We start from the raw sequence: 13,544 nt of genomic DNA, 5'->3' as shown, positions 1-13,544 counted from the left end.
AAACCGGATAACTTAAAGAGAATCTCCAATTTGCAGGAATAGAACTAAAATACATTAAAAGTAACACTTGGCTTACGTATTCATGCCTCTTCACATGACAGGTCTGCATGATTAATCCCAGATCCCTATCACAGTTTTTAAAAGCCAACTGAGACTTTGTTAGATGCACAGAAAGTACTAAGAACCCAGATATGTCAGCAGCAATTATATATTGAATGACAAGAACGGAAATCGGAGGCATTAATCTAAAAATAACTTCCATAGCACTTTAGATTCTTCGTTTGAAGCCATTGGGTTAGATGAAGTAATTGTCGTGTTAAAGGAACTGTTCAGTATAAAAATAAAAACTGGGCAAATAGATCGGCGGTGCAAAATTAAAAAATGTTTCTAATATAGTTAGTTCACCAAAAATATAATGTATAAAGGCTGGAGTGACTGGATGTCTAATATAATAGCCAGAACACTACTTCCTGCTTTACAGCTCTCTTGGTTTCCACTGACTGGTGACCAAGCAGTAACCAAACAGTGATTGAGAGGGGGCCACATAGGCCATAACTGTTGCTTTTGAATCTGAACTGAATGCTGAGGATCAATTGCAAACTCACTGAACAATTATGTCCCATGTGATCCCCCTTTAAGTCGCTGACTAACTCAGAGTTAGAGAGCTGAAAAGCCGGAAGTGGTTTTCTGGCTATTATGTTAGACATCCAGTCACTCCAGCCTTTATACATTACATTTTTGGCTAACTAACTATGTTAGAAACATTTTTTATTTTATTTTGCACAGCCTATCTATTTAACCAGTTTTTATTTTTACACTGAACCGTTCCTTTAAAGGAGAAGGAAAGGTTAAAACTAAGTAAGCCTTATCAGAAAGGTCTATATAAATATACCAGTAAACCCCCAAAGTAGTGCTGCTCTGAGTCCCCTGTCAAAAGAAACACTGCATTTCTTTCCTTCTATTGTGTACACATGGGCTTCTGTATCAGACTTCCTGCCTTCAGCTTAAACCTCATTGCCCTGGGCAAGAGCATGCTCAGTTTGCTCTTCTTCCCCACCCCCCTCCCTTCTCTACTGTAATCTGAGCCCAGAGCAGGGAGAGACTCAGGCAGGAAGTGATGTCACACCATGTTAATACTGCAGCTCCTATCCTAAGCAAACAGAGATCTTCTAGAGCTGTTTACTCAGGTATGGTAAAACATTCTACAGAATAAATATAGCATTCTAGCTTGCACTATTGCAGCTAATCTATTGGCAATAAAATGCCTCCGTAGCTTTCCTTCTCCTTTAACACTGCCTTTGGTAACCAGCAAGGTTTTCCCCACCGTATTGGCTTCCTCCCTGTTTGTTTATACCATATTCCCATTTTCAAAAATGATTTCCTTTTTCTCTGTAATAATAAAACAGTACCTTGTACTTAATCTAAACTAAGATATAATTATTCCTTATTGAAGGCAAAACAAGCTTTTTGGGCTCACAAAGCCCCCCGGCATGAGCTCATAACAAGGTTACAGCTATAAATGAACTTTCGCTCTAATGCCCACTTTTATGGTCAGGTGCCATCGGTACATGAGCCAAAGTGGCCTTCAGGATGGTCGCTCTCATCTGCTGCATTCCTTTAGGGGTGTCATACCCCATGCTATAGGAAACACTGGTCTAGAACAATTTCAAGCCTAGGTTCTTAGGTTTATAGTATGTAGCTTCCTTAGATAGGATAGGAGATCCCTCATCAGTTGTGGGAAGGGAGAGCTATTATGAATTACCAGTGGATGAAAAATAAAACTCTGCTTATCTTTAAATAACCCCCTTCAATGTCTGTCCATGTTCAAATCAAGATCAAACTGAATGAAGTAAAATGGAACCCAGGGGAGAGAGAAATCTTAATAGAATTCATCCATTCTACTTATAGCTCATCAGATGCAAATGGTGATCTTTATCCCAACTCAGATGCAGATGTGGGCAAAGGACATGGCAAAAGAATGTATCACGGCTATTTTTTTTCTTTTTGCTCCACATATTATATATTAGAAGTAACAAGCTCCAGACCAAGTTTTCTGCTTTTCTTCAAGGCTTGTGTCAAAAAAATGAAGGGGACCTTTAAAGCTTCATAATAGGAGAAGAAACATGGCCATCATGTTTAGACTGTATGTCCATATATGTCCCTGTACCGTATCCAACCAATTCACCTGGCGAATCTCAGATTTCACAGTTCGTTTCACTTTTAGTATTCTTCTCAAATCACACCAAAATGCCTTCTTCCTTCTGGCCCTGGCTGAGGATTGTGTGAATGTGGCTGGTTCTTGGTTTCTGTTCTATGAACTGAGGGGTTTATAGTTGTCAACTTGCATTGTAGTTTTAAATTAATTATTATTTTATTCTTATTTCTATTTCAGATTTTAACAGAGCAAGTTTGCACCCAGGTTGTGCATAAGCCTCACCCAGAGCCAGATTCAACAGTAAAAATCCAGAATCCCAGTAAGTGTTTTTTGCTGTTTTTTATATTAATGATGACGTTTTTTACACCAGGAAATCCAAACAAAATGTGCAAGGTCCACATATGTCCCTCAAAAAATATGTACATTCAATAAAAAGCCTGTTATTTATTCAATGTAGGATCTTGTCAAATAATCTCAAATCCATCACTTTTATTTGATCCTATGACAATCGCTTGTGGGAACTGCTCCTAATAACAGTGTTATTAAGCTTGGCAGATCATTTGTTAAATCCATAGTCTTCATTATGATATGTAGCATAACTGAATAACACAAGATTCTGTCACTTATATTTAACTTCTCTTATATAATTGTAAATGTCCTTTGCTTTTAGTGATTCTGAAGGTGGTGGCAACACTGCTAAAAAATTCCACCCCAAGCTCAGAGCTAATGGAAGTACGGCGCCTGTTTTTGTCGGATATGATAAAGCTTTTCAGCAACAGCCGGGAGAATCGACGGTAAGGAAATACTCTTCTCCAATAAAACATATACAAAAATATGCATATGAATGTGTATTAATAAACCGCTCTTTATAATACAGGTATAGGATCCCTTATCCGGAAACCCGATATCCAGAAAGCTCCAAATTACAGAATGGCTGTCTCCCATAGACTCCATTTTATCCAAATAATCCAAATTTTTGAAAATGATTTCCTTTTTCTCTGTAATAATAAAACAGTGGCTTGTACTTGATCCCAACTAAGATATAATTAATCCTTATTGGAAGCAAAACCAGCCTATTGGGTTTATTTAATGTTTAAATTAATTTCTAGTAGACTTAAGGCATGAAGACCCAAATTACAGAAAGATCCATTATCCGGAAAAACCCCAGGTCCCGAGCATTCTGGATAACAGGTCCCATACCTGTAATTGCTCACTGAGGAGATTGTTGGCAAGTGCTTGTTCATGAGACAAGAGTAACACTATAACAGTGCACTGTTACTGTTTTCCCCAGAAACCCCAAAACTCTGGGCTGCTCAGATTAGTGGTTTGATACTGGTTATTAATCTCCGATGTAGATATTGGTAGCAGCTGGTGAGCTACAGGTTCCTCATGTCATCTCTAGCCATGAGCTGCTTTCCTTTCTGATCATGGACTGAGCTACCATTGCTAAGGAACTACAATTCGTTTCTCCCTTTCCATCTAGTTGGGCGGTAGAGACATAACATTATAGTTGTAGTTTTATGGATTCATTTGGTTTTCATATGAAATGTGACTGTTATCAAGGCTCTAACTATAGATGAAGCAGATCCTGCAACTGCTGGGGGACCAGAGAGGAACTCGCATATAAGCAGTTTCAATAATTAGGGGGACTCTAAAATAATTTTGCTGTGGGGTCCAGTAACTTCAATTCCACCACTGCCTGTGGCTTATATTTTTAAATGCATCAGTTATTTTAAAGGAGAAGGAAGGTTAAAACTAAGTAAGCCTTATCAGAAAGGTCCATCTAAATATACCAGTAAACCCCCAAAGTAGTTCTGCTCTGAGTCCCCTGTCAAAAGAAACACAGCATTTCTTTCCTTCTATTGTGTATACATGGGCTTCTGTATCAGACTTCCTGCCTTCAGCTTAAACCTCATTGCCCTGGGCAAGAGCATGCCCAGTTTGCTCCTCTTCCCCCCTCCCTTCTCTACTGTAATCTGAGCCCAGAGCAGGGAGAGACTCAGGCAGGAAGTGATGTCACACCATGTTAATACTGCAGCTCCTATCCTAAACAAACAGAGAGTTTCTAGAGCTTTTTACTCAGGTATGGTAAAACATTCTACAGAATAAATATAGCATTCTAGCTTGCACTGTTGTAGCTAATCTATTGGCAATAAAATCCCTCCGTAGCTTTCCTTCTCCTTTAAAGAGTAATTTGAGAGGTATATAAAGGTGGGTTAAAAGAAAAGCGGTATTTTATTATAGTAGTGTATTTTCTTCAAGGATTAATAGTATAAAGGAGAAGGAAAGTCTTCTTGCACTTGGGGTGCCAAATATTAGGCACCCCCAAGTGATTGTATTTACTTATCTGAAACCCCGGGCCGGTGCTCCTATCAGCAGAAAACTGGCCCGGGGTTATACCAGTGAGCACCATGGAGTGATCCTCTTCAGTCTTCCTCTTTCTTCACGCAGTTTTGCACGCGCAGTAGAGCAAAAAGCCGAACTTTAACTAAAAAGTCGACTATTTCATTCTACTGTGCATGCGTCTGCCCTGAGAAATTTGAAGAAAGAAGAAGCTGGTGCAGTTTTCTGCTGATAAGAGCACCGGAGTTTCTGGTAAGTAAATACAATCACTTGGGGGTGCTTAACATTTGGCACCCCCAAGTGCAAGATGACTTTCCTTCTCCTTTAAGAGGTTTAGGAGGTTGTCATGAGCACACCCAATATCATATACAATAAATAGCCAATGGGATATATCTGTTATATGAGTTCGTACAAACATAGTGCTGCCTTAAACTGAGCAAAAAAAAATTGAGCTTATTGACTTTATCGATTATGGGAGAAGACATGCAAATGATTCCTTGTGTTCCTGTGACCAACTATGTGACCAGAACCGCTGATTTCAGAGATTTTCAAACTTACACATTCAGTCTCCTTTATTCTCATCAATGTAATATATTGAAATGTGGCTTCTGAGAGGGGGTTGGACATGGAGAGCAGCCACGCAAAGAAACCGTCAAGTTTAGCATACCCCATTACCCCGTTATTGCTGACACCAGGGATTTACTAACTGCAACAAAAATGTCTGACAGTTTACTTGCAAGTTCAGACAGGCCGTCAGGTGGCGTTGAGGTTCATGATCTTTTAGTAAATATTAAGACAGAAATGCAGTAATGCAGTAATCTTAAATCAAAAGCTATTCCCATAGAAAAACTAAATCATTTTCATTCATATTTCTAGCCATGTCAGAGCACTAAGCATAGACCTGACCTTGCCAAGTTATGTTTTCCTATTAAGTACCATTTCTGCTGTTATTTATTAATTCAATGGGTTTATTTAGCATTAACATGAAAATGAACTCTGTCTACATTTTATAGTGTACTCTAAAGAATACATTTTCCAATTTCTGTTCATAGTTATCATTTTTTGATAAAATAATGTATAATGTAATTTTCCTATTTATTTCTAGGTGCTTACTTCAGTGCTCAGTGTGGCAGGACTGGATGTTTTCCCTTGGTTACATTAATCCTAAGAGTTCGGAGGAACAGAAGATTACAGAAATGGTGTACAACATTTTCAGGATACTTCTGTATCACGCAATCAAATATGAATGGGGAGGTTGGAGAGTCTGGGTCGATACCCTGTCTATAGCACATTCAAAGGTAGTTTCTGAATTTTACTTGACTTTATTAAGAAGCGTTGCTCCCAGAGTCCTGTACCTACAGTTAGCCGAACCGATCTGGTGCCATCTTGTGGCTCACGTAAATCAAACCTGCAGCTAGAGATCAGTCATACCATTTATAGAAAAAAATAAGGGTCACCAGCATAAATGCTAAGAAAGATAAGGGACATGAAATTCCATCTTAATAGAATATTTATTGAGCTGCTTAATAATTTTGAGAAAAACATTTTCTTTGACGCCAAAGATATGTTTTATTTCTTAGATGATTTCTTGTTACCCCCATGTCAGTGCACTTGAAGTTGCTTAAAGGGGATATATTGTCAGAGCACCCTAAGCTAACAATCACTTATTTAATTTTTTTTCTGCTGAATGCTGACAAATCATTTCCTAGAATTAACAGTTCCCTCATTTTAATCCATTTAAAGAGCTTTACTTCAGATACAACATGAGTTGTATTTATTAATTAAAGGTGCTAGAACCCATTTAACAACCACTGCTGTTAAAAAGAGGGTTGAATTGATAAAATTTGAGGCATGTTTGTCTTAAAAATTTACATGGCAGTACATGAGAGTGGTCATCGAAAGAGAGAATTGCTTTGTGTTCTTGTGAATTGATTTCTGAAATGATGCCCTGCACTCTGTTTCTAAATTTGCTATATATAAGTTTGTTTACATTGTATAGAGAATCATGGAGAGTAATAATATACGATGACCCTTGTGTTTTTTTAAGGTCACCTATGAAGCTCACAAAGAGTATTTAGCAAAAATGTATGAAGAATATCAAAGACAGGAGGAAGAAAACATCAAGAAAGGCAAGAAAGGAAATGTCAGCACCATATCTGGCCTTTCCTCACAAGCAGCAGCTGTCAAAGGTGGACTAGAGCTTCGAGAGATAGAAGACCTTTCACAGAGTCAAAGCCCGGAAAGTGAAACGGATTACCCCGTTAATACTGACACCAGGGATTTACTAATTGCAACAAAAATTTCTGACGGCTCTCTTGCAAGTTCAGACAGGCCGTCAGGTGGTGTCCGCGTGGAGGTTCACGATCTTTTAGTTGATATTAAGGCAGAAAAGGTTGAAGCCACAGAGGTAAAACTAGATGACCTGGATTTATCTCCTGAAACTCTAGTTGGCAGAGAAAATGGGGCTCTAGTAGAGGTAGAGTCACTATTGGATAATGTTTATAGTGCTGCGGTAGAAAAACTTCACAATAATGTCCATGACAGTGTTGGTATTATAAAAGAAACTGAAGAGAAGGATGGACCTTTGATAACTTTAGCTGATGAAAAAGAACAAACTACCCCTAATAATACCTCATTTCTTTTTGATAAGATGACAAATTCTGAAGACAAACTCTTACCTGAACTGTCTAGTAGCAACCACATTACCCTTGCAAATGTTCAGGATGCCCATGTGCACCTAGGTGTAAATGACGATCTTGGTCTACTGGCTCACATGACCGGAAGTATGGATCTCACTTGTGCCCCAGGTGTAATTGGGGACAAGGATTTCAAGATCCATACTACAGCCGATAGCCTGAGCAGCATCTCTGATAGGGAGTTGGCGTCTTCTTCAAAAGGTCTCGACTACCATCAGATGACTTCTACAACTCTTGAGCTTGAGACTTCTGGGAGTAGATCCAAAGGTAATATGGATACGAGTAGCACGGTGTCAGATACAGAGAGGTCAGATGATGGCAGGGAACTGGGAAAAGAAATCAAGAAAATCCAGACAACTGCTACTACTACACAAGTAAGTTTGCTTTGTTTACCTGTATCTCAGTGTTGACATATAGAATGTTCCAATCTGACTATTTTGCTTGTTGCAACAACAATTGTGTTGTTTTTGCGTGTTTATGCCTTGTGCATTTTAACTGGTAGTTTTTTGTAACACCCTGTATTCAGCCAAACTGTAAACGTATGAGTTGAGCGCAACCCCTACCGAATATTATATATATATATATATATATATATATATATATATATATATATATATATATATATATATATATATATATATATATATAATTTTTTTTTTTTTTTTTTCCCATACGTAAAATATTTTTGTATGTTTTTTACTGGATCCACTTATAGTCAAGAGTCTCTGTAACAATATGCAAACAAGTCAGTACAGTTACATTACTGTAAATGGTTGGCTCTGCTAACTCATTGCAATTATCCTTCATGTGCTTGTGTTGTTTTCATCAGCTAATCATGTATCTAACAGAAGAGGCATTTTTTTTGTTTTTACTTAATTAGTGTAGAGTGCCATAAATAAAACACAAATAAAGCAGTATAAAATTACTATTTACTTGCATATGTTACTCCTCTTCAGGGAGCTCTAAGGATCAGGATATCCCAGTGGTACTACAAATGGCACAACGTTTATCCCTTAGGACTAGAGGAAATGAAACTACTTTAGAAGCAAAGGGAAATAATGCAATAAAGGCAAAACATATATTATAGTCATACGATAACTTATCCAGCCAAACAGTTATTGATCTTTACTTCAGGTTGACTGTTTAACAATGTCTACAAGCATCAGATATTCATTCATAATTGCAAGTGAATTGATATGTAAAATGAAGGTTTAATTGTATTTGCAGCCTTTGGTCTGAATATTTGTGATGCAAATGGTTGGTAGTATTGAAAGGGCATAAAATATATAGGGATGCATCAAAGATAGGATTTAGCTTGGGATTTGGCAGAATCCCAGAACTTTTACAAAGGATCTGATTTTGGCAAAAAAAAGTGTACAGCTGGACCAAATCCATGGTAGTCATAACACAGTGGTTTGTTCACAAATCATGTAATGTTTTTAACTTTGAATTTGCAAATCAGATTTGATTTGGTATTTGGCCAATTTTATTTTTCTTCTGACTGATTTTATTTCCCTTCTGAGAGTATTTGTTTCTTTCTTGCTGCCAGTTAGGTGGGAAATATGGTGGTGCCTTATATAAATCTTCCATTCACTGGCTCAAGCCTCTTAATTAAACTGATTGGGTGAACTGAAATCTGAAGTTTTAATGGTATGAGAACACAGACAGAACAGAACAGAAGATGGCCCTTTTGAACTTTGCTGCACAGCTCTGCAAATTTAAAACAGATTTGCAGAAGGGCAGGGAAATACTTTGGACAGGGAGCTTGGGGCGTGAGCAGTGAAGGACGTCAATGGTTTAGTTCTCCTTTAAGGTATGAAGATCCAAATTATGAAAAGATTTATCAAAAAAAAAAATCCAGAGTCCGATCATCCTGGATAACAGGTCCCATACCTATAATATAAATAATATATTCTTAGGTTATGGTTACAGACTATTCCTTATGCAATGTTAAAGTGTAAACCCTTTGTCCAAAATTGTGTGACTTAATGAGGAATAGAGCTCTCTCCCCATGGGAAATGTACTCAATCTAGCAGACAGAACTGAAAAAACTTCGAAATTAACTCTCCCCAAGTGTCTTGGAAATACATAAATGTATCGCATCTATTCCATGTGACAAGCTGTCACTTGTTTGACCTCTGAGAAACACTTGAAATGGTAGAATGAGCTATCCCACATAGAGAGCAATTCTTTCTTCTCTACCTGTAGGCGCTGAAATGCTCAGACACCTCTTGAACAGCAGCTGCCAGCTCCAGCCTCGACTTGCTTACTGACTCTAGAGACCTTGTTACTGTGATTTAGGACAGTAACAAAGTGTGGTTGCTATGTATACAGGAAAGAAATTATAAATGCTTGTGACTTTATGTGGTTTCTTAATATTTATGGTTATTGTAAGTTACAATCTCTGATAGAGAACAGCCACAATCATTGTCTATAAATACCAGAGCTGTTTATCAGGAAGCCACTGACTCAATAGAAACAAATATACTGTCTCTATTGATCTTTGGAAAACAGCATAGTTGTAGGAGCTAGCTAATAAAATATATAAAAATGTGGATGTGTGTAACAGGATCATTAAATGGAATAGTTTGTTTAGACATCTACATCAATAAGTTGATGTGATATTGTATCGGTATGTTGAAGGCCACAATTATAAACTCTGTTGGGATCTTATGGTGTTGCCTACATTTGGAAATAATTTCAAGGGACCCTGTACTGCGCCAATGCTTGAGTTTTACACTGAAGTTTGAATTTAATCCACCGTGAGTGATCTCCGCGATGTTTGATTTCTTTTTCATTATGTTCCGTATTCCTTACTGAGAGTAGATACTGCCAATTACAGAGGCCCCTAAAATGCCTTGAGTTTACGGAGTGTGGCTGTTTGTGTGATCTCCAGCATTAGTGAGAGGCAATGAAACCTAGAGGTCATCAAGACCACTTAATTAAGCCGTTGAGAATGGAGGACACCACAGAGCAAGCAGAAGATGGCTGTGATTAGAAAATCAAGCAACTACAAGGACTGGTGATTAGTTGCCCCTTGGGAGGGAATTTTGGCAGCCCCGTCCATGCACTATTTTTCGGTCTTGCCATCTAGTCTGCTTATGTCTATTATAGATACAGCAGTGAAAATAAGCAACGAAAACATTGTTTTTCTCAGTAAATATATTTCCAATAGGGCTATTGACATCAAATTTACACCAGATGTCGATAGGAACCTAAGTAATCCACACATGCACAGAACTCAAAACAAATAAGTCCATTAATGAAGTTATGTGTAGTAAAGTGGAATGACACAGGGAATAGTTATTGAACAAATGAAGAAAAGGAGGTGTAAAAGGGCATGGAAAGCAGAGAGACCTGCTCAAATCTGTCAGTATTCACAAAGCAATGCTGCCCCTATAGTTGAAAATTATCATCTGGTTTAGTCCTAATTGATGGCCTATAAAAAGATTTCTCACAGAGGAATCACACAAGAAGCATCTCATGATGGGTAAAAGCAAAGAGCTCGCTCAAGACCTTTGCAACCTAATTGTTGCAAAACATACTAATGGCGTTGGTTACAGGCGTATTTCTAAGCTTCTGAATGTTCCAGTGAGCACCGCTGGGGCCATAATCTAGAAGTGGAAAGAACATAATTTCCCCCTAAACCAGAAGAGTTATTCAAGAGCCAAGGATCACTCGCAGAGAGCTTCAGAAAGACCTTGAATTAGCACAGACAGTTGTTTCAAAGGAAACAATAAGTAATGCACTCAACCGGCATGGCCTCTATAAATGTTCACTGTGCAAGACACCACTGCTGAAGAAAAACCTTGTTGAAGCTCATTTAAAGTTTGCTGCACAACGTTTGGACAAGCCAACACAATTCTAGGAGACTATAGTCTTGTCAGATGAGACCAAAATGTAAGTCTTTGAATGTCATTGCACACACCATGTTTGGAGGAGAAATGTTGCTGCACATCACCCCAAAAACACCATCCCAACAGTGAAGTTTGGAGGTGGGAACATCATAGTGTGGGGCTGCTTTTCAGAATATGGTAGTGACAGACATCATATAATTGAAGGATGGATGGATGGAGAAATTTACTGGGACATTTTTGATAATCTGCTGCTGTCTACCAGGATGCTGAAGATGAAACAAGGGTGGACATTTCAGGAAGACAATGATCCCAAACACGCAGCCAAGGAAACAGTTGGTTTCAGAGAGAGAAAATAAAGCTGCTACAATGGGCCAATCAATTGCTGACTTGAATCCAATTGAAAATTTATAGAAAGAACTGAAGATCAGAGTTCATAGACGAGGCCTTCGGAACCTTCAAGATTTGAAGACAGTTTGTTTGAAACTGGGCCAAAATCACACCTGAGCAATGCATGAGACTAGTTTCTCCATATAGGAGCCGCCTTGAAGCTGTCATCACCAACAAAGGCTTTTCTACTAAGTATTAATACTAAGTATTAAATACTGGAAGCATATTCAATACTTGTTCCCTGTGTCATTCCACTTTACACATAACTTAATTAATTGACTTGTTTGTTTTGAGATGTTTTGAGTTTGTATGTGTGGATTACTTGGGTTGTTACTGACACCTGGTATAAATTTCATGTCATTAGCCCCATTAAAAATATATTTTAAGATATTTATGTTGACATGAGACATTCAAACCTCCTGTTAATTTCCCCATAGACGTGACGATTCTTCTTGCCAAACGACCGATTTTAGGGAACTCCGACCAATCCTTCAAAATTATCGTGCGGTTAGTGGGATTCGAACAATCGTACATCTTACAATTTTTCGGCCGACATCTGTCAGGAAATTGATTGGCCAGGTCAAAAAATCTTTGTCGGTCCCAGTGCAATCTATGTTTGCAGGGCCAAGCCGGCAGCTCCCCTTTGTTGTCCTGGCAAATTGGTCTTTTTAGTTGATGGTCAATTCGTATGATCGTACGATCGTTCCGAGAAAATCGTGGTCTCACGATGAGGATCGGATCTTTTAAAATCTCAACATCTATGGCCAGCTTTAGGCTGGAAAATATTAGACCTGAAGCAAAGTTGCATATCTCCCATAGCTTCATATAATCTTGAAAGCTGTTCATCCTGCGTGTTTCCAATGGATGGCTGTTTCTTGCAGAGCAGGGTAGTATGTTTGATTTCAAATGTGCTACACTACAGTGTGGGTTCAGGAGGTTTTGTTATGATCAAATGAAAGGGCATCTTGAGGTTCTTCAGGCTTAAGTCGCTGAGTCATATTTTATTTTTTGACATTTAATGTGCTGTGTAATAAATTCAGTGTCGGCAACAATGCAAGCCCAGAAAGCAGGAACGAGCTTTTAAATATAAACAGTAGAAAGCTGTTTACCCCGAGGTGGTTGCCAGATCAGATTTAAACCCCCAAATAATCTGAAAATGAACTTAATGATACACATTTTGTAGACAAGGCAGAAAAGATGCTGAGAATAGTAAGAGGACAGAAGGATAATGCTCTAGTCTTCCATGCCGTTGATGTAATTTGTTTCTCCCTGATCACTGAGCAGGAATACTTCACGGAAGGGCTTCTCACTGTTTAAGAGCTGCGCCTGTCGCTAGGCAACAAATTGAATTTCTGCTTTTAACTTTGGAGGCGTATTGATTCAGAAACATAAATGCTTAAACGCATTTACTAGGGAAGTTCTAGGCCACCTAGGTTAGAGGTTGCAACCTGCAATCCTGCTGTTGCTCTTGTTGTCCTGGCAAGGGGACAAGCAGAGGAAAAAGCCACTTAAAATACTTCTACAGTTAGAAATGTATACTTCAGAGTATAGACATCAGAGATGGTTCAATCAAAGGCTAATAAATACAAGAGTCCTCTGCACTCAACCCATTATCAATACACTCAAGACAGAGACATTCCGTACACACTGCTACCGAAAAACGCCTTACCCTTCAAACAAAACAGGGACTGTCCGTCCATATATTGCAATATATCTAAGCTGGCCAACTACGTCAAAGTCATCCCATATCTGGCCAGTCCCACGCTCAATTTTCATCTGACTCATCAAGAATCAATCAAAGGCTATCAGGAGTATGCCTACAAGATATTGCTTTCCATTTTCCAACTTGTGGCCATCCAAAATGCATCTTATCATTCATGCAAGATTGTTGCAGTATAGAATTTAATGATGTAATTAAATAACAAGCCAAAAGGCCATGCACAGCCCCCTTCCCCAACCTCGGGTCCTGGGAATGCCCTTAATCCCCTGTATAGAGTGACTGGTGGCTGCCATGACTTGCCTCTTCATTTCCAACTTCTGGCATTGGAAACTGTATCATGCTCACTGGAAGTTGGCTTTGTGCGTCCGTATGTATTGTATTCATTT

General features: G+C 38.5%; 1 protein-coding gene across 4 annotated transcripts in view; it reads left to right on the top strand.

The window, feature by feature from the left end:
* LOC108709943 (neurobeachin) overlaps window positions 1-13,544 on the top strand; it is a 444,274-nt gene that overhangs the window by 154,674 nt on the left and 276,056 nt on the right. For all 4 annotated transcript variants that reach the window (XM_018250245.2, XM_018250244.2, XM_018250243.2 and 1 more), the window contains exons 19-22: window positions 2,393-2,474; window positions 2,826-2,949; window positions 5,604-5,796; window positions 6,546-7,568. In XM_018250245.2, the coding sequence (XP_018105734.1) occupies window positions 2,393-2,474; window positions 2,826-2,949; window positions 5,604-5,796; window positions 6,546-7,568 (1,422 nt within the window). The remainder of the gene's footprint in view (window positions 1-2,392; window positions 2,475-2,825; window positions 2,950-5,603; window positions 5,797-6,545; window positions 7,569-13,544) is intronic.

The sequence above is a fragment of the Xenopus laevis genome, chromosome 2S (assembly GCF_017654675.1).
Source record: "Xenopus laevis strain J_2021 chromosome 2S, Xenopus_laevis_v10.1, whole genome shotgun sequence".
Lineage (NCBI taxonomy): Eukaryota > Metazoa > Chordata > Amphibia > Anura > Pipidae > Xenopus > Xenopus laevis.
The sequence above is the reverse complement of the archived record's forward strand: the minus strand, read 5'-3'. Positions and strand labels throughout refer to the sequence as shown.